The sequence below is a fragment of the Salvia miltiorrhiza genome, chromosome 1 (genome assembly GCF_028751815.1).
Source record: "Salvia miltiorrhiza cultivar Shanhuang (shh) chromosome 1, IMPLAD_Smil_shh, whole genome shotgun sequence".
Lineage (NCBI taxonomy): Eukaryota > Viridiplantae > Streptophyta > Magnoliopsida > Lamiales > Lamiaceae > Salvia > Salvia miltiorrhiza.
In genome coordinates, this window is record NC_080387.1 from 53,479,740 (window position 1) to 53,506,743 (window position 27,004).

General features: G+C 42.5%; 2 protein-coding genes across 2 annotated transcripts in view; both read left to right on the forward strand.

Annotated features, from left to right (window-relative positions):
* Positions 1 to 27,004, forward strand: part of LOC130992384 (T-complex protein 1 subunit beta-like) — a 629,300-nt gene that overhangs the window by 444,384 nt on the left and 157,912 nt on the right. The window lies entirely within an intron of this gene.
* LOC130993050 (ethylene-responsive transcription factor ERF110-like) lies at positions 13,031 to 15,513 on the forward strand. The gene is made up of 2 exons (XM_057917771.1): positions 13,031 to 13,861; positions 14,655 to 15,513. The coding sequence occupies exons 1-2, from the start codon at positions 13,600 to 13,602 to the stop codon at positions 15,284 to 15,286; spliced, it is 894 nt and encodes a 297-aa protein (XP_057773754.1). The 5' UTR covers positions 13,031 to 13,599; the 3' UTR covers positions 15,287 to 15,513.

Below are 27,004 nucleotides of genomic sequence, written 5' to 3' on the forward strand. Positions count from 1 at the left end.
TCAGCCACATGATTCTCCGCTCCCTTCTTATCCCGAATCTCCCAATCAAACTCCTGCAACAAAAGAATCCATCTAATCAAACGTGGTTTAGACTCTTTCTTTGATAGTAGAAACTTCAATGCGGCATGGTCCGTGTAGACAATTATTTTCGCCCCCAAAAGATATGAACGGAATTTTCCAAAGGCAAAAATAATCGCCAACATCTCCTTTTCTGTTGTTGCATAGTTGCATTGGATTCAACGTCTTTGAAGCATAATAAATTACGTGGCTCTCCTTCCCCATCTTTTGTCCAAGCACCGCACCCACAGCATGGTCACTAGCGTCGCACATGAGCTCAAAAGGAAGGTTCCAGTTAGGTGGTTGCATAATCGGAGCCGTGGTCAACTTGGTTTTCAACAAGTCAAACGCCTGCTTGCAGTCGTCTGTTAGGGCAAACGGAACATCATTCTGCAGCAGATGTGTCAATGGTTGCGCGATCTTTGCGAAATCCTTGATGAATCGTCTGTAGAATCCAGCGTGACCAAGAAAACCTCGAATCTCCTTCACATTTGTAGGGTATGGCAGCTTCGCTATCAAATCCACCTTTGCCTTGTCCACTTGAATTCCCCTTTCTGAAACAACATGGCCTAAAACGATGCCCTCCTTGACCATAAAATGACACTTTTCAAAATTCAAGATCAAATTCTTCTCTACACAACGTGTCAAAACCTTCTCCAAGTTGTCAAGGCAGCCCTCAAACGATGCTCCATAAACTGTAAAATCGTCCATAAAGATCTCGATGCTCTTCTCGATCAAATCAGAAAAAATACTCATCATACATCTTTGGAAAGTGCCGGGTGCATTGCACAATCCAAACGGCATCCTCTTGCAAGCATATGTTCCAAACGGGCAGGTAAAGGTAGTCTTCTCTTGATCTTCTTGGTTGACATGAATTTGAAAATAGCCACTATACCCATCCAAGAAGCAAAAGAATGATTGTCCAGCCAAGCGCTCCAACATTTGATCAATGAATGGTAGAGGAAAATGATCATTGCGAGTGGCTGCATTTAACTTCCGATAATCGATGCACATCCGCCATCCAGTCACAAGACGCATTGGCACCAACTCATTCTTCTCGTTCTCAACCACTTGCAATCCTGACTTCTTTGGAACCATGTGAATCGGGCTCACCCACTTGCTGTCAGAGATAGGATAAATGATTCCCAAAGCGAGAAGCTTTAGAATCTCCTTAAGCACGATCTCCCTCATGTTCGGATTCAACTTCCTCTGCGGGTCTCTAACAGGCTTAGCATCCGACTCCATCAAGATGTAATGTTGACACACGTCAGGACTGATACCAGTGATGTCCGCCAATGTCCACCCAATAGCCCTCTTGTGCCTCTTAAGCACGGTGATCAACTGCTGCTCCTGGCTCGCGGTCAGGTCGCTACTAATGATGACTGGAAGAGTATCAGCGTCCTCCAAGTAGACGTACTTCAGATTCAAAGGAAGATGCTTGAGCTCCAGTTCAGGCGGCTTTTCATCGGATCTCAACGGTCTGTCGTACGGTGTCTGTTTGGGCAAACAGAACTGGCTTCCCGAACTGACCACCTCCGGTTGTGCATAAAGAGACATGATGGCCTCCTTGACCTCTGCATCGTTCATCCCTTGAGCATCAAAATCTGTCCAACTCTTGATCATAGTGAGCTTCAACTTATCCTGCACGAATTCGGTCTCAAGAAATTCTTGGACGAGAGGGTCAATCACATCAATAGAATAAGCATTTTCAGCGTGGTTAGGAGTTTTCATGGCATCATCCATACTAAAAGTGTATTTCTCCCCATGATAATCCAGACAAATCGTGCCATTACTAACATCTATGATTGACTTTGCAGTTCTTAGGAACGGACGACCTAAAAAGACTCCCGTTGAACCCTTAGATTGCACTCCACTCATCCTCACCACATAGAAGTCGGCAGGATAAACAAAATTATTCACACTCACAAGAACATTCTCAAGCAAACCCTCGGGATAAACACAAGACCTATCGGCTAACTGGATGACCACTCTAGTGTCTACCAATTCTACACCCGACAATCTATTGTAAACAGTGAGAGGCATAACATTGATAGACGCTCCTAAGTCACACATAGCATGCTCGATCCTAGTATCACCAATGTAAATGGGAAGAGAAAACATACCAGGATCTTTGCACTTGGCGGGTAACTCCTTCTTGAGTGCAGCTGAGACGTTCTCGCCCATCACAATCTTTCCAGTTGCCTTGGACTTTCCAGCTATGAAGTCCTTCACAAATTTCCCAAAAGGAGGGATTTTCAACGCTTGCAAGAATGGAAGATTCACTTCAAGTTTGCCGAAGATCTTCACAAAATCGATGAGCTCCTCCTCCGGCTTTTTCTTCGCCAATCTTCCTGGAAAGGGAACTGATATTGCAGCCTTAGGATCAGGTATGCTTGAAGGTTTAGAGACCTTGGTTTGCTCCTCCTCGGTGGATTCAAGTACTGCTCCTTTCCCCTTCTGCTCAGCTGTCGGCCCCTTGTTCTGTTTGGCCAAACTGGGTTGTTCTGCCTGCTGAATGACTGGATCCGTCGTGCCAACAGAACGCTCGAATTCCTCCACACGAAATTCGACTCCAGAATCTACCTGCGGTCCATCTTGAGAGTTCTGGGGTGTCGGTCCGTCCAACTCTGTACCGCTCCTCAAGGTGATATTATTGACATTCTCCTTGGGATTCACATGAACTTGAGATGGCAAAGTTCCATTATTCCCCTTAAGCTGATTCATGGATGTGGCGAGTTGAGACATTTGGCAGGATAGTCCTTCGATTTGCACCTTCTGCTCGGCTTGAGATTGTTGAAGCTGTTGCACATTATTTTGCAGAAATTGCTGGTTGCCAATCAAATCCGCCATCATCTCCTCAAGTGACTTGCCTTGCTTCTCGGGAGGATGTTGCTGAGCTTGTGGAGCTTGATACCCCGTCCTTTGATGTGGAGGACGATAGTTTTGCTGTTGTGGCTGCTGCATCGTTGGTGGTTGCTTCGGCTCGGGATCTCTCCATCGGAAATTGGGATGGTTTCTCCATGGAGCATTGTGATTGTTCGCGTACTGGTCCCGTTTGGGCAAATGGGGCAGTGGCGTGTCACAGCTGTAAAAATTGTGGAAAGAATTCGCTTGTGCTTGATATTCTTCCTCATCCCCCGTGCATTGAAAACTCCTGTGGCCTGAATTACCGCATGCTCCACATTGCTTTTCTATCGGTTGTCCAGCGGTTGCAACCTTCTCCACCACAGTACTCAACATTCTCTCCAATTTCCCCATCCTTGCTTCGAACTTCTCCTCAAAATCTGATGAACTAGCTTGAGCAGCTTTCTTGAGCAGTTGGATGCGCGGCTCCTCATATTCCCTCGTAGCTTCCACCAAGTGTTGAATTAATATTTTGGCTTCACTCACCGTGTTTTGGGAAAATCCCCCTCCACTTGCTGAGTTCACCAAATTCTTAGTGTCAACGGTCATCCCTTGGTAGAAATACTGCAACAAGTCACCCTCAGAAAACTTGTGGTTTGGGCAACTATCCACCAATCTCCTAAATCTGGTCCAGTAGGCGCTTAACGATTCATCATACTCCTGCTTTGCACCACCGATCTCCTTCTTTAGCGCGTTTGTCTTGGTGGGAGGGAAAAAATGCTCCAGGAATAGCCTTTTCATCTCCGCCCATGTAGTGATAGAATACGGTGGGAGACTCGCGAACCAAGAGTTCGCCTCTGCTGTCATGGTGAAGGGAAAAGCAGCTAATCTGAAGTGTTCCTCCGTTACATCAGTAGGGCGCTTCTGTACCTTGCAGATCTTGATGAATTCGCTCAGGAAATTATATGGATCTTCTCCTTTCTTCCCGTAGTACTTAGGAAGAACATTAAGCAATCCAAGCTTAATTTCTATAGCAGTAGCAGCCGCCGGCATCCGAATCGGGGTTGGGGGGTCATCAGCTTCGTGGCTGGAGAGATCGCACAGTCTCGGATCGTCAGCCATGTCACTCTCAGTACTTGCAACCGAAATTGAGTCGGTTTCTTCTTCACAGTCTGATTCTGTCTCCGAGTCGTGGTCTGTTTGGGCAAATAGAACCTCTTCAGCAGCGACAATACCAGATTTCTTCTCGACGAACTGTTCTTGTCGAACGGGAAGGTCAGCCTGCGAATCCAGCAGATCCAGTAGCTTCCTCGCCTTTGCCTCCTTCCTTAACTTCTTCGCGGTCTTCTCAATTTCACTATCGTAGAGGAGGTTCGGCTTGGACGATCTGCTCATAAACAAAGAAAATAAAAAAAGAAAAAAAGACAAAGGGAAAAGAATTAATTAACACCGCTCCCCGGCAACGGCGCCAATTTAGTGGACGTCGTATACCACCAAAATAATTCCTGCAGAATTACCAAAATAAATTAATACAATGGCAAGCAGGGTCGATCCCACAGAGAGCAGTTAAAACCATTCAAATCCCTAAATCTATAAAAAAACGGTGATGCCACCACGCCTTAACTTGGAGAAAATATTAATTAACTAAGAAAGCAAATTAAATCAAATAAAAGACTTTTGAATTAAATCAATAAAAAGGGTAATTCGGCTCAAATAAATCCACACTAATTCAAAGCTTTGATCATCGACGCAATAATTAATCAATCCCTACCAACCAACCAGTTATAGGATACCGTGAAACGCAACGGACGTACCCCAATTCCTACTTGTTGAAATGGAAGTTTAATATAAAAAGAAGAAATAAAAACCCTTGAATGCACAAGACGCAAGCAAGGAACAGAGACTCTAAAAGAGTCCGGAAAAAAAAAAAAAAAAAAAAAAAAAAAAAAAAAAAAAACAAAACAAAACGCTCAGAAAAGTCTAAACGTTACCGCAAAAACCAACAATCAAATATTAAAATCCATATTGGAATGATAATCATCCTTGTTGCGATCATTTTCCATGGCAATTACATCCGACCAACGGAGGTTCGCAATATTGTTCATAGTACGCATCGTGTTGCTGCTACTATGATCAACAACGAAGTTGCTCGGCTGAAATCCAAGACCCTCTTTATTGCTGAGGCGGTTTTTAATGCTATCAGTCGGAACTGCATGACCAAGCTCACTTCCTTTTCCCGAGCCTTTTGGACGGCCACGTCCGCGCTTCGGCTCCGAGAGCAATAACATCCCTTGATTAACCTGCTCCTCTAACCGACTTATACGACCAGCAATATCCTCCGGAGTAGGATTGGACTGCTTATCTCCAACAACCTCCTTTTGAATCGGAGAATGAACCTGCTCACTCACAAAACCATCTGTCCCAACCTCCGACTGCTTCTCCGCCACTGCATCCTTAAGCGCCAAAGTTTCATTCCGCAAGCTATTGCCCTCCTCTGCAGCAGCTGCCACATTCTTCGCAAGATTCACGACTCCATTCGGTGTCTCCATCTCCATATCCTCATCCACATCCTCATCGTTGTCATCCAGTTGATGCTCCGAAGTTACCGGGACTAGCACAACTTCCAACGAATCAGGCCCTGACAAAATACGGTCATCCCTCTCGTTCACATCCTCATGGGACGTCACAACCTGCTCACTCGACTCTAAAGCAGCAAAACTATTCTCAATAAGGGTTGCAGCGCATGATGAGACCTTCTGCTGCACCGCATGCTGTTCCTCGACAACCTCTTGTCGTATCAAGTTATTTCCATGTGCTGGTGAAGCCCGCACCTGTTCAGATTGTAGCCCCACCGGAATCGATTCACCCCCAGAAATCCCTGGCTCAGAAACCTCCTGCCATTGTTTCGCTATTGCTTGTTGTTTTCCAGACGGCTTCATAGTAGCCTCCACTGGCAGATTAGCTTTACGACATTTATCGGGAGAATGCCCCGTGATCTTACACTTGGAACAATAATACGGTAAGTACTCGTAAGTAAACTCAACATGAAAAGAATAGTCACCCCCATCAAATAGAAGCGTAGTAGGGAGAGATTTGGACATATCTAACTCCACAAGAACACGAGCGAACTGTCCGAAATCTCGAGTAATCGAAGCACCATCAATCTTCAGCGGATGGCCCACGAAACGTGCAATTCCAGCCAGCACCTCCGCATGCCAATATTCGATAGGCAAATAATGTATACGAATCCAAACGTTTGCCAACGACGAGAGTTCTTTAAACGGATCAAAGTTCTTCGCCCACTCGCGAAGGCGGAGATGTCCATTAAAAACTTCCCAAATCAACTTGGCTTTAGCTCGTTGTTTATCCTCTGCGTTCTGGAAGACTATGGTATAGTATCCTTTACCCAAAGGAATGAGTTGCCAAGGCGAACTGATATTCCACATGTTCTGAAGCTCCTTTTTAATCATCAACGCAGGCTTGGGCGTCTCCCCTTTGTTTAACAACAACCTTCCCGTCAAAGCATGATTAAGGTCAGAAATCTGCTTCAAATGAAGCTCTGTAGGCATCTTGAAACAGTAGTGATCACCTTCTTTTGTAGGGCGTAGAGCATGATAATGATGTGCAGCAACATCCGGACGACGCGGCGTCCGATTCGCAGTAATATCGACATATGATTTGAGAAGAGGTGTGTTAGCCGTCTTCTGTTGGGAGCGGTTATTTGCTGGAACAATATTAGAATTCTTCCCTGGAAGATTGGCATTAGGAGCCATGTTTCGACTGCGCTGATCGGCAGACGAGCCATCCACACGAAACTGGTGTGACGTAGGCTGAACAGATGCCGCCAACCCCACAGGCGGGCTTGGGTTCCGGTGCAGCTGAGATGCCTCTGGCAGAACAGAGCTTGACACATTAGCAATTCCCCCCGATGGGTTATGATTTTTCTTGTGTGGCAGGGAAGAATTATGAATAAAATTGTTGGAGACAACCGGTAGGTTAAGCCCACCCGTCGACATGATTGCAGAAGCGGCGACGGCGGCAAAAGGCGAGCAGCGTCTGAGGATCTGGAGTCTCCCCAGAGAGGGGATCTAGATCGGGTTGTTGAACTGTGAACGGCGACAAGTAGCTAGGAGCTCCTGCCGGAGTGGTCGACGCTCCGCTCCGACGCAGCTTTGAGCCGCGACCGGCGAGGATCTTTCCAAAGATCTCGCGCGGTGGTGGAGAAGGCACCAGATCTGTCGGATCTCGGAGGAGGCGCAACGGGATTCTGGAGAAGAGACCGGAGGTGGCCACTGCTGCGGGGATCGTCCGTCTCGCCGTTTGAGAGCACCGAGCAGCAGCGAAGGAGCTGGGCAGCTGGCTGACGCGCTCACTGATGAAGCGGGCCGGCTAGGTTGCTCCGAGCGTGGCGTGGCTGACGGACAGCAGCTGGTCAGCGGGAACAGCAACAGCGATGCTCAGCTGGCTGACTGGAACCGCAGCAGCGAACGAGCAGCAGCGAACAACAGCAGGGCCCGGCGAACAGCAGCAGCGGCCCGGCGTGCGGCGAGCAACGCCGGGCTGGTGGCTGGCAACGTTGAAGCTTTCAACGAAGCGTGAAAGTTCCGCTTTCGGTGGGAGAAAACGCGTGCTCTCAAAACCCCAATTCCTACTTACTGTGTCGATAAACAGCTGGAGACGCCAGACCTGCTTATTTCCCTTATTAAAATATAACCTAGCTGGAGACGCCAGACCTAGATTTAATATTCTAATAGCATTAAGATGAAGGAACCCAATTTATACCAATTATCCTAGGGACGCTAGTAATAATTAATATATCAATTAATTCCCCCTACGAACACGGAAGTTGTATCACTAATTAGTCCAATTCCAACAATTACGGATTGGCAGGAACTAATTGACTGTAATCCAATTAAACCTAAGTTGGCCAGACTTAAATAAAATCAGAATTGTCTTTAAACCCTAGGAATTAATCAAAATCAATAGGAATCAATTTTATAACCAATTAGGTCTCACAGATCATTAAATTAGAGTTTCATTATTCTCGCCGAATTAAAAGATTTAGCTACTCATGCTTAAAATAAAAACAATCAAATAAATAAAATTAAACATAATTAAAATATGCGAATAAAACTGAGAAAATAAATTGCAAGAAATAAATCAAACTTGAATTAACCCAATACTCGGTTGCCTCCTTCGATTCCAATCCAGCCGCTACCAATAATTGAATGAACAAGAATTAAAAAACTAAAACTAAACTAAGAGATCAATTGCTAGTACGTGAGAATTGCATGAAGAATAAAATTGCATGGAATAATGGAAACAAAAGTCAACTGCTACTATTAAAATTCAACAAGTGCGGCTGAATAAAAAAAGTGAATGTGTAGAACTAATCAGAAAAATCAAAACCTAATAATCCTTAGTCCACAAAAGCGGCTAGGTCTAATGCTAATCATAAAAATAAGAATCATTCTTCTACTCAAATTCTACCATGCGGCCCTTAACAAACTTAAGGAAATTAATTCCTTCAAGGCCGCATAAACCAAACATGGGCTTCGGCCCTAAACTTAATTAATATCCAAAATAAAATGAAACTAAGAGTTTTGAGCTTTATAAAAATATAACAATTAAATTAAAAGCTCAATCTCTACTTCTTCCATCTTCACGTCAAATCCCATCGCAAATTCGTCTTTCTCCACTTTCTTCCAATTAGCAGCTCCATCTCCAATTCTTTTCATTCCTGCGCCAAAACATAGCAAAACATGTAATATCACATGAAACCACGACAAAACGCACACTAAACTAGGTAGCTAAAATACACACATCACCTACTTTTCGAAATAATTCCACTCACTATTATCCTTACAATCTTCATTTTTTGTGAGACTCATTCTCCACTCATCAAATACACAATTAACTTTTATTAAAATTCGTGCCACCCTATCTTAGGAATATGTTTAAGGGACAGAGAGAGTATTATTATAATTATTGCATTTTCATTGTTTCCTCGTATTAGTCATGCCATAATAACAGAGTAAATTCAAAGTCTATTTAGCCTAATGAAGTACTCCACCATCCATCCTAATTTAGAAGGTCATATTTTATTATTTGGACGTTTTAATTTAATACTAGGTCATTTCTCAAGATGAAAAGTTAATACATAACAAATAATCTTACATAACTCATTATTTACATCATATATCATCGTGATCCACACATAATTACCTCTCTTCTCATTTAAAAAAGAATATCTTCGTTTAATTCTTCTAATTTTTTGATAAATACCTTAAATTAAAAAAATTACTCTTTCTCATGTTTTATTATAAATTATTCATGTTTTAACATTCTTGTCCGGTCCTTGTGGCCTATTAAATTGAAAGAAAGGAATAGTAAATTAAGAGATAAAACTAAAATTCTTACAAATATTTAGAATAAAGGAAAGAGTTCAATTCTGTTGGGAATTAGAGACGCCAATAATTCCGCCCGGGATCTAGTGTGACTCAATATTTTGGATATCGACCGATATGAAACGAGAAGAAAAAATGACACCACTATTTTTAACGTGGTTCGGCCAAACTGCCTACGTCCACGGACCCACACCAATATATTAGAGAATCTCAAAAGGAGGAGTACAACAAAAATACCACACTGTATTTTGCATCTGCCTACGCAGAGGCTATCTCTCAACTCACTTTTATCACTCGTGTATAACTTCCACACTGAAGTTTTCTCTCACAAGATTTTTATCTCTCTAGCAAAATTTTCCTTCTGCTTGGTGGTGTTGGTGGTTCTGAGTTGATTTTCAGGCTGCTATGAAGGCCTCAATTTATAGGCAAAGATCAAGAAGTGTGAGCCACAAAGCTTGAAGAAATTTGCAGCAAAAGTGGAAATTTTGGCAGCCATTTTTGAACATAACACAGATGTTTGGTGGCTGCCCCTTTTTGACTAGCCACCATTTTTGACTAACAATCTCCCACTTGAAGACTGATTTCAATCTGTCTTCACACCTTGATTAACGCAGCAGCCTTTCTGTCTTAACTGTAAAGACATAACCGGTAGTGCTTCTCCTGCGATCTACCTCACCGGCAAAATCTGCATCTACAAAACCTTGTAGTGCTACATCACCTCGTCGAAAGCTCAAGCATCTATCAGTAGATCCACGTAGATATCTCAATATCCACCTTACTGCTTCCCAATGCTGCTTTCCAGGATTTGCCATAATTCTGCTCACAACTCCCACTGCATGAGCGATATCTGGTCTAGTACAGACCATGGCATACATCAGACTTCCAATGGCTGAGGCGTAAGGAATTTTAGCCATGAAGTCTCTTTCCTCATTTGTCTTTTGAGAGTGCACTTTGCATAGGCGGAAATGGTTAGCTAACACTGAGCTAACCGGCTTAGCACTGCTCATGTTGAATCTTTGCAAGATTCGATCAACGTATTTGGCCTGAGACAACTGGAAAACACCTTTTTGCTTGTCTCTGTAAATTCTCATCCCGAGAATTCGCTTTGCTTCTCCTAAATCCTCCCCTCAAACCAAGGACCACATCATGTCCTCCCTCGAACGACAATACGTACATCTTGCACCGCCGTTACCACTCAACGGGACTCGCTGCCTGACCACAGTATCAGGAAGACTTTCGATACAAGGAACCACCAGATTCAATCGTGAGTTCACTGGGGGTACACCTCCGTATATCTTGCACCGCCGTTACCACGCAACGGGATTCGCTGCCTGACCACACTATCAGGAAGACTTTCGATACAAGGAACCTGAGGATTCAATCGTGAGTTCACTGGGGGTACACCTCCGTATATCTTGCACCGCCGTTACCACTCAACGGAACTCACTACCTGACCACACTATCAGGAAGACTTTCGATACAAGGAACCTGAGGTCGAGATGACCTCCTAGGAATAGGAGTTAGAGCTGGAACTGGAGACTGTGGTGGAACTGCAGTATCATCTGGATCAACATATGTTGGATCCTCCGTTGTTGTGTCGGTGAACTGCACTGCATTCTTTGTCCTTGTACATCACATTTTCATTGAATATTACGTCCCTGCTTTGGATGACCTTCCTATTTTTGTCATCTCAAAAATGGTACCCGAACTCATCTCCACCATTATCCAATGAAAATACATTTTAGTGATTTGGAGTCGAGCTTACTCCTGGCAATATCACTAATGTGTACATACGCGAAACAACCAAATACTTTTAAGTGAGAAAGTTTAATTTCTTTGCCACTCAAAACTTTCTCCAGTATTCTGTACTCCAATGGTACAGATATCCCACGGTTAACGAGATATGCCGTTGTGTTGACAGCTTCTGCCCAAAATTGTGTTGGCAGTCCTGCATGTATCCTCATGCTCCTAGCTCTTTCTGTCAACGTCCGGTTCATGCGTTCTGCCACTCTATTTTGTTGTGGGGTCCCTGGCATTTCCAACTTGATGCCATTCTGGTAACAAAATTTCTTGAACGCCATATCTTCGTATTCTCCGCCATTATCGGATCTCTTTATCCGTAAGCCAGTTTCATTCTCCACCATGGCCTTCCACTTCTTGAACGCCTCAAACACCTCTGACTTTTGTCTCAAGAAGTAAACCCACACCTTTCTCGAGTGGTCATCGATGAAAGTCACAAAGGTAAGACTTTCCGCCAATGGATGAAACTCTTGCTGGGCCCCAAACATCTGTGTGGACTAACTCAAGCTTTACTTGCTTCAGAGTTCTACCACTTGTGTTGAAACTCACCCTCTTCTGGTAGTTTCCCTTTCGAATGCATATACTTGAGCCCTTTCTGGCTCATGTGCCCAAGTCTTTGGTGCCACAAATTTGCATTCTTCTTGCTATCAGCAACTGCAATTGTCACACACGCATTCATCGCTGTGTATAGGCTGCCAGTATCCTTGCCACGTGCAAGAATCATTGCGCCCCTAGTGATTTTCCAACAATCACCTGAGAGGTGTGTATCACATCCTTCTCTCGACAATTGCTTGACGGAGATCAAGTTATTTCTCAATTCTGGAATATGTCTCACGTCCTTCTCCTTCAGCCACAACATTGGCTTCGGTCTTTTTCTCGTTTCCCTTTGAAGGTATTTTACACTGCGTTCTGTAGTGCCCGACCTGACCACAGTTCCAACATTCAACAGACTTTGATTTGTTGGAATTCTTGTGGATTCTGGAGCTCTGCCTGCCATTCCTTGACTTGCTTCGTCCACGTCCTTGACTTCTGGATTTTCCTTCAAGGGCTTATACAGGTCCTTCTGGTACAAGTAATCCTCCATTTGCATTTTTCAAAAAATCCAAAATTCACACCGTTGAATTTATCAATTTTGGAAATTTTATCGTCTGTCGACATTGCTCCCACTCGATCTAGACTCCTTGAATCGTTTCTGATTTTTCAGCTAACCACCGTGTTTAGAACACCTTTTGTCGACAAAATCGAAACCGCCGACAAATTTCACTATTCACGTGAATAGCAACAACGAAAAAACATCAGAAAATATCTGCCACCACCGTGGCTTTGATACCAGTTGTTGGGAATTAGAGACGCCAATAATTCCGCCCGAGATCTAGTGTGACTCAATATTTTGGATATCGACCGATATGAAACGAGAAGAAAAAATGACACCGATATTTTTAACGTGATTCGGCCAAACTGCCTACGTCCACGGACCCACACCAATATATTAGAGAATCTCAAAAGGAGGAGTACAACAAAAATACCACACTGTATTTTGTATCTGCCTACGCAGAGGCTATCTCTCAACTCACTTTTATCACTCGTGTATAACTTCCACACTGAAGTTTTCTCTCTCTCTAGCAAAATTTTCCTTCTGCTTGGTGGTGTTGGTGGTTCTGGGTTGATTTTCAGGCTGCTATGAAGGCCTCAATTTATAGGCAAAGATCAAGAAATGTGAGCCGCAAAGCTTGAAGAAATTTGCAGCAAAAGTGGAAATTTTGGCAGCCATTTTTGAACATAACACAAATGTTTGGTGGCTGCCCTTTTTGACTAGCCACCATTTTTGACTAACAAATTCTAACATGATTTCTCTTCTCTCGATTTGACATATACTTGTAAGGTTGGATAGATGTGGGTCTTTTAGTTTCAATTAAAGGGTGTGAACCTGTATAGATTCGAAGTCGTCTACAAGCCTCATATTTCTTTTTCCTTCTAATTTCTATCGACATAAAATAATTAAATCAAATAAATAAAATATTTTCTGCCATGTATGCAGTTCCAACTTCCAATTTGAGCACATTTAATTTAAAAACTACTGTTCCTAAAACGGCTGTAGCTATTCTCTGAATCTCTGCATCCAGTCTATTTTCCTTCTATATAGTCCCATTTTTTTTTTTTTTTTTTTTTTGAGAATTAAAGAAGCTATCATTAAAACGAAGGAGAGTTCACAGTAACAGGCAACACCCTAGCGGAAGAAAGAGGTAAAACATTACATAAAGCAAAACCAGCAAGTTTGTCGGCAGCCGCATTCCCTTCACGAGGCGTCCAGCTAAAAGCAAAAAGGCGGAAAGAAACCAAGATCTCCTGGATAGCTCTCAGCGTATCTCCCAAAAAAGACATATCCTTTTCCTTCTTCATCAACAGCCAATAAAGGACTTGGCTATCAGTTTCGAAGATAACATCCGAATCTCCCCGTTCCCGGCAAAGACGAAGACCTTCCAGCAAAGCAATGGCTTCTCCCTCAATGACCGAGATGTCGGCTATGGTGACAGCGCTGACCCACGTGGTGTCTAGTCAGCCGCAAAACGGCGGCGGAATCTCGTCGTCTTATGGTGGTGGGGATTTTGTCCAAGCCTCCATTAATTCTCCTTCCTCTGCTTACTCGTCTTCGAGTTCCGCCTCGGCTAGCGGCCGGAAAAGGAGGCACGATCGACAGGATTGCGCGGCCGAGTTTTCTGAGAATTTTTATTCGTTTAGAGCTGCTAAATCAGGTTTGCAATTTTATTGGTTTATGTTTTTTTTTTTCTTCTTCTTTTTGGAGTTATGATTAACTTTTTTTTAGCATGCAGCTGCTCTGTTTCCTAGTTATCTATTGTCCTTTTTTTTTTTTGAATTTCGGATTCTTTTTTTCATTTACAGTATTTGATTGCTTAGATTTTTTAAATATGTTATTATATGAACATAATTTTTTTTTTAATTTACACATTAATTTAAATAAGAAAAATAGTAAGTATTTTTAATTTGCATGTTTATGAAACAGTGTTCTAGCTAGAATTTTCTTGTTCTCTTATAGTCTTATTATTCTTTTGTTTATATTATACTTCTTCACACAATTACAGAGGCCTTGAAATTCGATACATGGTTCCCATTTTATTTTATTTTTGTTGAAAACGTTTGATTTTATGGTCTTTTTATATTTAAGTTACTTACGTACGTTGCGTAGGTCATGAATATTTATGATCAGCTAGCAAATTAATTTTAGTATATATGTTAGTATATACCAAACTCAGATAAATGATGATGAAGTAAAAATGTAGTAAAAGACGAGATTTCATTTCATATGGGATATATTATAAAATTTGATTTCTGGTATGTTTCAGTAAGTCGAGTCATAAATGATGGCGAAATAAAATATGTACGTAAAACATGAGAATTTCATGTTGAATTAATATAGCATATCTGTCATTTGTTTTGATAATGGACAAAAGAAAATATTGTCGTCGAATTTAGAATGTTCAAATCAAATCCAATTGCAAAAACTTAATACAAATATTCTTTCTCCAGAGCAAGCGGCAGCCGCCGCGGAACAAACGCCACCACCGGAGTCCTCCTCCTACACTGCCTCCTACCCAGAAACCGGAGGAATACGGCGGCGATACATAGGCGTCCGCCAACGACCGTGGGGAAAATGGGCGGCCGAGATACGAGACCCACAGAAAGCCGCCAGAGTGTGGCTCGGCACCTTCAACACGGCGGAGGATGCCGCCCGAGCATACGACGAGGCGGCACTGCGCTTCCGAGGCAGACGAGCCAAACTCAACTTCCCGGAAAATGTCCGCATCCTGCCGCCGCCTCAGCCTTCCCAATATTCCACACAATTCACCATCTCCGCTCCTCCGCCGCCCCCCACCGCCGCCGCGCCACAGCAGTCGTTTTTTCAAACTGCCGGTAGTGACTACTTGGAATACTCGGAGCTGCTCGGGAGCAGGGGCGATCTGCAATTAGGGCATCCGCCGGCGACGCTGTTTGAGAATATGTTGTATGCTTCGTCATTGGCTGGTTTGTATTCACATTATTCTTCTTCTGTTTCTTCGTATCAAGAACAAGGCGTCGGCGGCAGTAGAAATTTTCCGGCACCGCCATGGAATTCGGGTATCTATCTGTTAACTTGCGATTTGGAGATGAATATTCCTTAAAAAGGAAAAAAGGCATAATTCGCATAAAAAGGGTACTCAAAGAACTTGTATACGCGTTATATTCCTTAAAAGGAAAAAGGGCATCGTTAGGGGCTTGGCTAAAACATTATCAGAGTTTGCAACGGAAGGCGTAACTGAAATAATCAGTGTTTACAGCGGAATGCATAACTGAGATACATGTATGAAGACATGTATCATTTCTGAGCCTACTTTAAGTTCGACAAAAACTCCACTCAGCAACACTTCATCGCCCATCACAGCTCAACCTGCACAAACATAAACAACGAAGGGCTAAGTACAAGAGTACTTAGTGGGCAGTTGCCAAGCATATAACATAACATCAACAACAAAACACAACATCGCGTAAGAGACATAAGTTTCTTTCAAATCCTTTGCTCATTAAACACTTCCAAATTCATAAATAGCATGAGCGCATTCTTCATCATCAACAATCATAAACAAGCATCGTGTCGTGGAGAAGGCCTTCCCCAACGAACACGGGCATCGCGCCGTGAGGGGGGGCCTCCCTCAGCGGTCACGGCATCGTACTATTGAGGGAGGCCTCCCCCAATAGACGCTGTAACACTGGCATACTGGCATCGCGCCGCTAGGGAGGCCTCCCTCAGCGGACACGGGCATCGCGCCGTGAGGAAGGCCCTCCTCAGCGGACACGGCATCGTACTGTTGAGGGAGGCCTCCCCCAACAGACGCAAGCGTCAAACATAAGCATAAACTTATCAGCGTAAAGCATTCAAGCGTAAATAAGCGTAATCAAGCGTAAATTACATAGGGCGTAAATAGTATAAACAACATAGCGTAAATCATTTAACGTGCAGCATAATAAAGCTTAACTCATTTAAGCGTAATAAAGCATACCACACTTGAAGATCCAATTTGCATTTTAAAGCATAACACTTGCATAGCATTTTATTTACGCGTAAGAAATTGCCCACCTGATCCTCGGTATGGAAGAGAGGCGATCTTAAGCTGTAGTACCGTCCTGTGAACCAATTCCTACAAGACGAGTTCTTAACACTTAGCACATACCATAGATAACGAGAATCGTTGTCTACTTAGGGTCTCTGGGTCAACCTATTCCCGAACTTACAACGCATAATCGAACTAGGAATTATGCATTTTACATACATTAGCTTATCTTGATGCCTTATCTAGGTTAACTCACTCATTTTCATAAAAACTTTGCATAAAACATGTCCCAAACTCGTTAAGCACATATACTAAATCTTTCATGAAACATCCTTTAAAATAAACTTTGATACATAGAAAATAATTCAACAACTTGAGCTCTTAAGGGGTTGTTTTGCAACAGGCACCAATTCTGCCTCGGATCTCCAAATGAGGCTCCAAAAGACATTCTGGAAATTAGACATTTCAAGGATCATTCTCCAATTTGAATCGAATGAAAAAAAGTTCAAACGAGCAAGATATGCCCTCTCAAAGATAGGTATTTAACAAGCAAAAATCTGAAAATTTCAGATTTTCAAATTACAACCAAGTCAGTGGGCTTTCTTTAAAAATTCATATCTCCCTTTACAAAACTCCACTGGAAATCCCAAGGGTCAATCCGGAAACTAGGGAGAGAGAGTAACACTCTCCAGTTGGATTTACCCCAAGAAGGTTCATGATTTAGAAGATATGACTGTCTAAAGTTTAGTGCAAAAAAAGAGTTCAAGTTTGGCAGATTCAGAACATAAATCGGAAAAACCACTTTAGGCTTCACCAAAAATTCTAAAACTGAACAAGTAAGTTCCCAACATGTCAGTGAATATTCAGTAGAAAGATAGGCTTGAGAATCAAAGATTTAAGTCGGTCTTTGCGACCTCAAAGTCGTAGGTTTGAAAAACCTACTGGATGGTACAAGGAATAAGAACTAGATTTCAAGAATTTATACCGGTTGTTTCCTTTACTCAAAAATGGTGAGGCCAATGTCAAACGAAAGATACGGGAGCCTAGAGTGACATACTCAAGTTTCAAAGGTTTTCACCGATTGAAACTTGACTTATGGCCTCCCAAAGATGGTTTACCAAAAATGTATTCCAGATGGGCAGTGATGTTTAAAAATTCATAAATAAAACATGCGAGCTCTAAATATTCTGAAATTTTACCATTCTATAGAAAACATATTAGAAACGATAAACAATTAATTTGGGAATTTTTGGGAACCGTTTGAATGGCTGGAATCGCCTTGCAAAACACTGCCGGACCAGTGTGCTTATGGCAGATTCGCTGCCTTACCTCATGCACGGTTTTTCACCCAATAAACTCTACCAAAATAATCATCCAAAATCATAAAACATATCCTCACATAATATAGCACACAAATGTGTAAAAATCCATGGCCATAAAGCATTTTCAGTTGAGAAAAAGCAAAGAAAAACTCACCCTCGAAGCACAACCTTCACTCTAACTTTACGCCCTAGTTTTTCCACGCTCTCCCTTGCTTTGCTACTTCTCTTGGGCTTCAAGGGCTTCTATGGAGTGTGATAATGGTGGGATCAGCCAAATGACTTAAGTGGTAGGAGTAGGTGGGTGTGGGAGGGAGTAGGTGGGAGGAAGTAGGTGATTGAATAAAATAAAAAGTCTTCCGGATTGTACTATGAAAACTGTAATAATCGTTCAGTGTTTGCTTAAATAAATAGCTCGTGTAGATGCTAAATGCTTAATATGAATAAATATGCAATGCATATAAATTTAATAACTAAATTTACAAATGTTTTTGTAAATAATTTTTGTTGGAATTAAAATAAATTTAATTCTCATTCCGGCGTGAATCATCTTAAATCTAAGTTCAAAATGAATTCTAAATTTAATATAAATGGGCGGGGTGTTACATTAAGTAAATATAAAAATAAAATTTAGTTCCATCTCGCTTAAATAATTAACGTGACTTTGTTAAGTCAGTTATAACTCTGAAATAATAGCATTGACTGCTTTAACAATATAAATTCAGGATCATAAGCTGAATTCATATCAGGATAATAACCGGTTTCATTCACTGATGAAAAATAATAAACACTGAAAGTTGCAATAATTAATTATTGCATTACTGATTTTAATAATTTAAAAGAGCGGGTTACTACATACTACCCCTCTTAACAAAAATTTCGTCCCGAAATTTGCAAAAATCAGCTAAAACAATCCGGGTACTTCTCTTTCATTTTGTCTTCAAACTCCCACGTAACTTCTTCTTATCTGCGGTGCCTCCATAAGATTTTCACTGATGTGATTGAGACTGATTACGCAAGTGTCCACGTATTGCTGGCAAGGGGGTGTGGGTGTTCCAAATTGCTGAACCTCGTTGTCTGTTGGGGCATTGCGTGGAGTAGTGACCTTTTTGGCCACAATTGTAACAACCGTTAGTTCCAGCCCGACAGATACCCCTATGCATCTTACCGCAATTTGGACAAGGTGAAATTCCTCTCTGACTTTGGCTACCCCCAATTGACTCGAGGTTAGTCTGTGCCTCGTGCCTTGGTTGAATAAACTGTTCGGCCCGTTCATATTCTTGCCATACTCGCTTATTAATCGGATTGACATTGTCTTCATTGTTGTCCCACTTGCGCTTCCCTTTGAGGGTATGCGAGGCTCCTGGTGGATCGTTTGGCGTTGAGATCAATGGTGGGGCTTACTTGTCTGACGGCATTGCAGCTTCAATGTCAAGTGCCCTGTTCAGAGACTCCGTGTATGAGAGTCCTCCGTGGCTTGCTAAAGCCATCTTAATTTCGTACCGTAGATCGGCACAAAATTTTTCTGTCATCTTCTCATCTGTGTCCACTTGTTGTGGAGCAAACCTAGACAGGTTGCAGAATTCCTTGTTATTGTCCTCGAGCATCTTGTGGTTCTTCTGGTACAACGTTATGGTTTCTGCGATTGTTATTGTTTCTCACAGGGCGTCCTCTCTTAGGCGGCATTCTGATAGCAAATATTTGTTAATTAGTACACTCTAGCATAATATAATACAAGCCTCAAAAGAATTCTTGTAAATGTCAACTTATTATAACTTGTAAACAAGTCATGACTCCAATGACAGCATTGATCATTGATGTAGTAAGCTTTAAGGGTCCTTAGCATCTCAAATCTATGAGTCATAACAATCCTTAAGCATATAATATCACATCATCTAAACTGGATACTTAGGCATAAGTCATGGAGATTTATAGCGGCTATAAAATCATGAGCTTTAAAAAAAATTATTCTATACGTATGCCTATGGAATGAATCCCTATGAACATAGAGTTATTAAGATATGAGATCACCACTACGACAGAACATAGAAGCAAACATAGAAGAAATTAGATTGTATCTTTTGGTGGCTATAGTGAAGACAGCAAGATAAGTGATGCGTATAGAATAATTTTTAAGCTCATGATTTTATAGCCGCTATAAATCTCCATGACTTATGTTTAAGTATCCAATTTAGATGATGTGCTATTATATGCTTGATTACTAATTTATTAGCAACAAATTACCGCAACTAACACGGTGCAATTGTAGCATAAATAACAAGTAACCGAGTATCGTATCCACAGGGACTATTATACCGAATTACTCTAAGTAATCCTAATTAAACTCTAGTAATATTCAGGCAAACGAAAGAAGTAAGGTTGACTTAAACTAAAACGCAAATATAACACTAATTAAAATCACGTAGGAAATATCAAATATAAAAGACAACTGATCCTAGGGTAGTAAATTCATCAATTAAATCTACGAAATCAATCTATTAATCATATGTACTAGTTTAATCCAGCTATGATGAGAGATCACTTAAATAATCAATTACTCTCGCTAGAGCAGCAACGATCGTAGATTAGTAAATTATCTATCTCCGCTAGGTCTCAAGAAAATCTACTAACTCCCAAAAGTTCCTAAGAATAGCTCCCTATGATCCACCTATCTCCGCTAGGTCTCAAGGTTAAAATCATATCATACATTCCTGAATCCGCTAAACAGTTATCTCCGCTAGGTCTCAAACCGAATAGCTAAACATGCAAACTATTGATCAGATAATTCACAAGAAAATAAGCACCAGGAATTATGAATCATAAACTGGAAGGCACAAAGGTATTAACAAATAAATCACATAAATTCAATCAACTATTTACAAACCCTAGAATCAGCTAAAGGAAACTAGCCAGACATGTTGAAATAAAACATAAACATAATTGAATTGAACGCAATTGTAAAAACAAATTGTATAAAAATAAAAACCGAATAAAAACTGAAGTAGCGACTTGAATCTTCAATCTTGATCCAAGCCTTAAAAACTAGAAAGCCATAAAATTCTAAAGCTATAAAACTGAAATATAAAGTCTGGGATTGTCTGGTATCGGCGGCCCCTCTATAGGTCAAAAGAGGACCTATTTATAAGCTTCAGATTTCCTTCGGATCACCATGGAAGTTGCCATGCAAAGTAGAATTCTAAAGGTAATAGAATCGTGTGAAATAAGGCAACTCTCCAGCTGGACGCGTGCTCCGGAAAATACTCCCACTCATGCTGAATTCGCAATTCTCGCCAGAGGAACGGGTCGCGTCAGAGGAATGGATGATTTCCTTGTAATCGCCAGAGGAATGGGTCGCCAGCGGAGTGTCTTCCGCTCTGACGCTTTTCTGCAGAGGAATAAATGATTCCTCTGACTCAGCATTTCTCCGCTCTGACATTTCTGATTCCTCTGACCTGGGCGACTTCCCTCTTCAGCGGGGAAGCGACTTCTCTGACTCAGCGGGGAAGCGACTCCTCTGACTCAGCCAGCGGAATGGGTTCCGCTCTGGCTTTGATTTCTCTGGCGTGTCTCTCCCCTCTGGCTTCTTGATCTCTCTAACTCCAGAGGAATGGTGATTTCTCTGGCACTTCGATTCCTCTGGTGCCTCGATTCCTCTGCTCTGACTATCACCAGAGGAATGGCGACTCCTCTGACACTCAGCTCCTCTGGCTTTTTGATCCCTCTGGCGCCTTATGATTCCTCTGACTTTTTGATCCCTCTGGCTTCGCTTCGCTGCTCTGAAGATTCCTCTGCACTGGAGATTTCGATTCCTCTAGAAAACGCCAAATTCATCCAAAATTCTCCAAAATTGCATTCTTCCATCTAGAAAGCCTAAATCTCCTGCAAAGCATAAAATGCACCATAAAACGCACCAATTTCCAGAAGATTATCTTAAAACACGCACATTCAAACCCTTAAAAATAATGTAAATTAATCATAAATCAACTCCCCCACACTTAGCCTTTTGCTTGTCCTCAAGCAAAATCTATATGAATCCTAGGAAGAAATTGATTTCAACAATGTTCATTTTCATCCAAACTTTCACAAAGTCAATTCAAAACTTTACAATCAACACACATCTCTCTATCATGCAAGTAACTCAAAGTTTAAGAAGCAACAAAAGAGTAATGCAAGTAATTCGATCAGACCCAATTCTCCGCTAGAAGTGAATTCCCTAATGTGATCGTTTTTATAATCAATATCACCAATTTTTCACACTTTGTGTGCTTTAAGATTTTCGACAGATGAGCCATAATTCATGAAATAAAACCATTTGAATGTAATCCAAAGTATTTTCACGTGGTTTCCCATGCTCATAGTTGGATTAGAGGAGCAGAGACTCAGAGCTATCACGTTTTCAGAACAGGCCAGATGTTTCAGAGCTGACAATTTTTGAAGTTGGCAATTCATCCAACATTTTCACGGAATAAGATATGATCGTAGGCAATCACAATGACAACACTCCTTCTAGCATCTACCGGACAAATCACGTTTTACTAACTTACAAAAATGTTGCAACAAAACTCATAATTCTTTGCACAATCAAGAAACATATATCAAAAGTAAAATAAGAATAACCACCAAACAAACACAAACCCTAAATGCACATCGAAAACCATCTTCTCTTCCACAAATTCATAAAAATTAGCCAGATTCGAGACCAAAAACTAAGCATAGAAAAATCAATTTTGCCCAATTTAAAAATATAAGCAACAAAACATCACCCCCCACACTTAAAGCATGCCATGTCCTCAGGGCACAAAAGAAATACAAAGAGTGTAGAAAACGTCCCTGATTATTGGCATTGAGAAACTGAATCCTCTGGTGGGATCTGGCGAAAAGGGGAATTTGCGGTCAGGGCAGAGGAATGAGTGGCAGCGCTGGGTAGGGCAGCGTGGAAAGTAGCCGCACTGGACATGTGCAGCGTGGAAAAGTGCAGCGAAGAGAATGGCTGCGCTGGAACATGAAGACCACCAGAATTCTGACAGAGAAACACCTGCCCCAAACTAAACAAAGAAACAAATAGAAACAAAACGAAACAGAAAGAAAGGAAAACAAAACAAAGAAAAACAATTGGGTTACCTCCCAACAAGTGCTTAATTTAACGTCTAGAGCTCGACGATACCTCATAGCTCATGGGTCATTGAATTTGACAACTTCAAGACCACGATCCACGTTTGACTTGAAGTATGGTTTGAGACGATGACCATTGACAGTGAAAATGGTGCCATCTGCGGCAAACAACTCATACGTCCCATTCCAATTGCTCTTATGCACCACATATGGCCCTGTCCATCTTGATTGCAGCTTGCCAGGAAACAAACGTAACTTTGAATTGTATAATAGCACCTCATCTCTTGGCTTGATTTCCTTGGTGCGGATGCTCAAATCATGGAATTTCTTGGCCCTCTCTTTGTAGATGCGGGAACTCTCATAGGCCTCATTCCTCCATTCATCCAGCTCTGTCAACATATCCCGCCTTGTGTGACCGGCCTCCTTGAACTCCAAATTGATTCTCCTCGTCGCCCAATATGCCTTATGCTCAATCTCAACAGGTAAATGACATGACTTGCCGAAGACAAGTTGATATGGAGACATACCAATTGGAGTTTTGTAAGCAGTGCGATACGCCCAAAGAGCATCATCTAGGTGCTTCGCCCAATCCTTCTTGTTGGCGACGCTCTTCTCCAAAATCTGCTTGATCTCTCGATTCGCCAACTCTGCCTGCCCATTAGCTTGAGGATGATATGGAGTCGTCACCTTGTGCTTTACTCCATACTTTGCCAACATGCTTGCTAGTAACTTGTTGTTGAAGTGCGACCCCCCATCACTGAGCAACGCTCTCGGTGCTCCGAACCGAGTCAAGATATTCTTTTGCAAGAATTTAATGACTACCTTGGAATCATTGGTGGTAGTTGGGATCGCCTCCACCCATCGGGACACATACTCCACAGCAAGCAATATGTAGGAGAAACCGCAAGAAGCAGGGAAAGGACCCATGAAGTCAATTCCCCAAACATCAAACAGCTCCACCTCAACAATGATATTCTGCGGCATCTCATCTTGCTTGGTGATATTGCCCATGCGTTGACATCGATCACAAGACTTTACAAAAGCATGGCAATCTGCAAAAATTGAAGGCCAATAAAAACCGCTATGATTTATCTTCATGGCAGTGCGGTTGGCAGCAAAGTGGCCTCCACTAGGTGAGTTATGGCACTCTGCAATGATCTTTGGCCATTCATGCTCTCTAACACATCGCCGAATAAAGCCATCGGCGCACCTCCGGTATAGGTAAGGATCCTCCCAATAATAAAACTTGACATCATGGAGGAACTTCTTCTTTTGATAGTGCGACAACCCCTCGGGAAGAGCTCCAATCACCAAGTAATTGCTATACTTTGCATACCAAGTATCCTTAAATAACAGAGTCTATATCTGCTCATCGGGGAAAGACTCATTGATGGCCTTCTTCGGATCATCTCCTTCGATCGGATTCTCCAATCGAGACAAGTGGTCGGCTACCACATTCTCACACCCCTTTCGATCACGAATCTCCATATTAAATTCTTGAAGCAACAAGATCCATCGAATCAAGCGGGGCTTGGAGTCCTTCTTTGTGAACAAGTAGCGGATGGCGGCATGATCAGTGTAGACAATTGAATGGGTTACAATCAAATAAGAACGGAACTTATCAAAAGCATACACCACAGCTAGCAGCTCCTTCTCCGTGGTTGTGTAATTCCTCTGAGCAGAATCCAAAGTTTTACTAGTGTAGTAAATTACTTTGAACAACTTATCTCTCTTTTGCCCCAACACAGCTCCCACGGCCCAATCGCTAGCATCGCACATCAACTCAAACGGAGCACTCCAATCTGGCGTGATCAACACTGGCGTAGAAATCAGCGCGGCTTTCAACTTCTCAAATGAGACGAGGCATTCATCGGTGAAGACAAACTTCACATCCTTTTCTAGTAACGTACAAAGTGGCTTGGACAGCTTGGAGAAGTCTTTGATGAAGCGCCTATAAAATCCTGCATGCCCAAGAAAGCTCCGTACTGATTTCACAGAAGTAGGCGGTGGCAATTTTTCAATGGCCACAATCTTAGCACGATCCACCTCCAAACCTTGGGCAAAGACTCTATGCCCCAAAACAATGCCCTCACGGACCATGAAGTGGCACTTTTCCCAATTGAGCACGAGTGCTGTCTCCTCACATCGCTGCAACACTTGAGCTAGATATTGTCCAAGCAATTATCAAAAGAAGATCCAAAGACAGAGAAATCATCCATGAATACCTCCATGATATTTTCAATCAACCCATGGAAAATCGCCATCATGCAGCGCTGGAAAGTGGCAGGAGCATTGCAAAGACCAAAAGAAATCCTCCTAAAAGCAAAGATGCCATAGGGATAAGTAAACGCGGTCTTATGCTGATCCTCCGGGGCTATCATAATTTGATTGTAGCCCGAGTACCCATCCAAGAAACAGTAGTACTCATATCCTGCCAAACGGTCAATCATCTGATCAATAAACGGCAGAGGAAAGTGATCCTTACGTGTGGCTGCATTCAACGCTCGGTAATCAATACACATGCGCCATCCTGTGACCAGCCTCGTAGCTATGAGCTCATCTCTCTCATCTTTAACCACAGTCATGCCTCCCTTCTTAGAGACAACTTGTGTCGGGCTTACCCATTCACTATCAGAGATGGCATAAATAATGCCGGCATCCAACCACTTCAGCACCTCCTTTCTCACCACTTCTTGCATAGCCGGATTCAGACGTCTCTGCGGCTGCACCTTAGGCTTGTATTCCTGCTCCAATAGAATACGATGCATGCAAATAGAAGGACTAATTCCTTTGATGTCAGAAATAGACCATCCTATAGCAGACTTGTATTTCCTTAAAACTTGCATCAACTTTTCCAACTCCAACGGAGACAAATAGGTAGAAACAATAACAGGAAAAGTTTCATCGTCACCCAAAAATTGGTACTTCAAATGCTCAGGAAGCGGTTTCAGCTCAAGTTTGGGTGCGGCTGCAGCTCTGGAGGATTCCTCTGCTCTGGCGGATCCCGCTGCTCTGGCGGATCCCTCTGGTGCAGGAGATTCCGCTGCTCTGGGCGATTCCTTTGGTGTGGCGGATCCCGCTGCTCTAGCGGATCCCGCTGCTCTGGGCGATTCCTCTGGCCCGGCTGATTCCTCTGGCCCAGGGAATTCTTTTTCCACCGACTTCTTTCCCTCATCAACAGGTTTGCGAATATCCATGTAAGGCACATGATCGATGGGATGTCTCTCTACGGCCTCCAGCTCTGCAATATAATCTAAGATCTCATCACACGCCTCGTCTAGATTGGAATAAAGGTACAATGACTGTGTGATGCACTTCTCCAAAGGATCTTTCACGGCTGCAGGGAAATCCACCACAGTATCAATTAAATTACAATCCTCAACTTGGGGCTCAGCTGGCTTTTTCATCGCATCATAGATAGACAACGTCATCTTCTCATCATTGACACGGAAAGTAAGATCTCCTTCTTGCACGTCTATCAATGCACGGCCCGTAGCTAGAAACGGCCGCCCCAAGATCAATGGAGTATTTTTGTCCTCCGGCATGTCCAACACTACGAAATCTGCAGGAAAAATAAACTGCTCCACCTGCACTAAGACATCCTCCACAATTCCCTTGGGATATGAGATGGAACGATCTGCCATTTGTAATGCAATGAAGGTAGGCTTGATATCGCCAATCTCCAACCGGTTGAAAATAGAGAGAGGCATCAAATTGATGCTTGCCCCTAGGTCACAAAGAACACGGGAGAAGTTCTGCCTTCCAATCACACAAGCGATGGTAAAGCTACCGGGATCCTTTTGCTTCAATGGTAGCTTTCTTTGTAGCACTGCACTGCATTCCTCGGAGAGATTTATCGTCTCATATTTCCCCAACTTCCTTTTGTTGGAGACTGCATCCTTGAGGAACTTGGCATAGCCTGGCATATCTCTCAAAGCATCAAGTAAAGGAATGTTGATGTGAAGCTTTGAAAACATCTCCATGAACTTGGCTAACTTCTGGTCCATCTTCGGCTTTGCTAGGCTATTCGGGAAAGGTGCCACAGGCTTGTATTCTGGCCTGGGAAATGTAGGAGTAGGAATAGGCTCCTTAACAACAGAAGAGCTCGAATCCTTATTAGGGGGAGATGTCTGTTTCTCTGCAAGCTCCTCCAAGTCATCATCGTCGTCCTCCACGACTTTGCCTTTTCCCTTGTCATTCTTGCCGTCCCGTTGCTCTGCAGAGGAATGGTGATTCCTTTGCTCTGTAGATTCCCGCTGCTCTGGATTCCTCTGATCTGTATGATTTTGATATTGAGTCCCGCTCCTTAGATGAATCGCATTACACTGATTTTTAGGATTGATTTCAGTGTTGCTAGGAA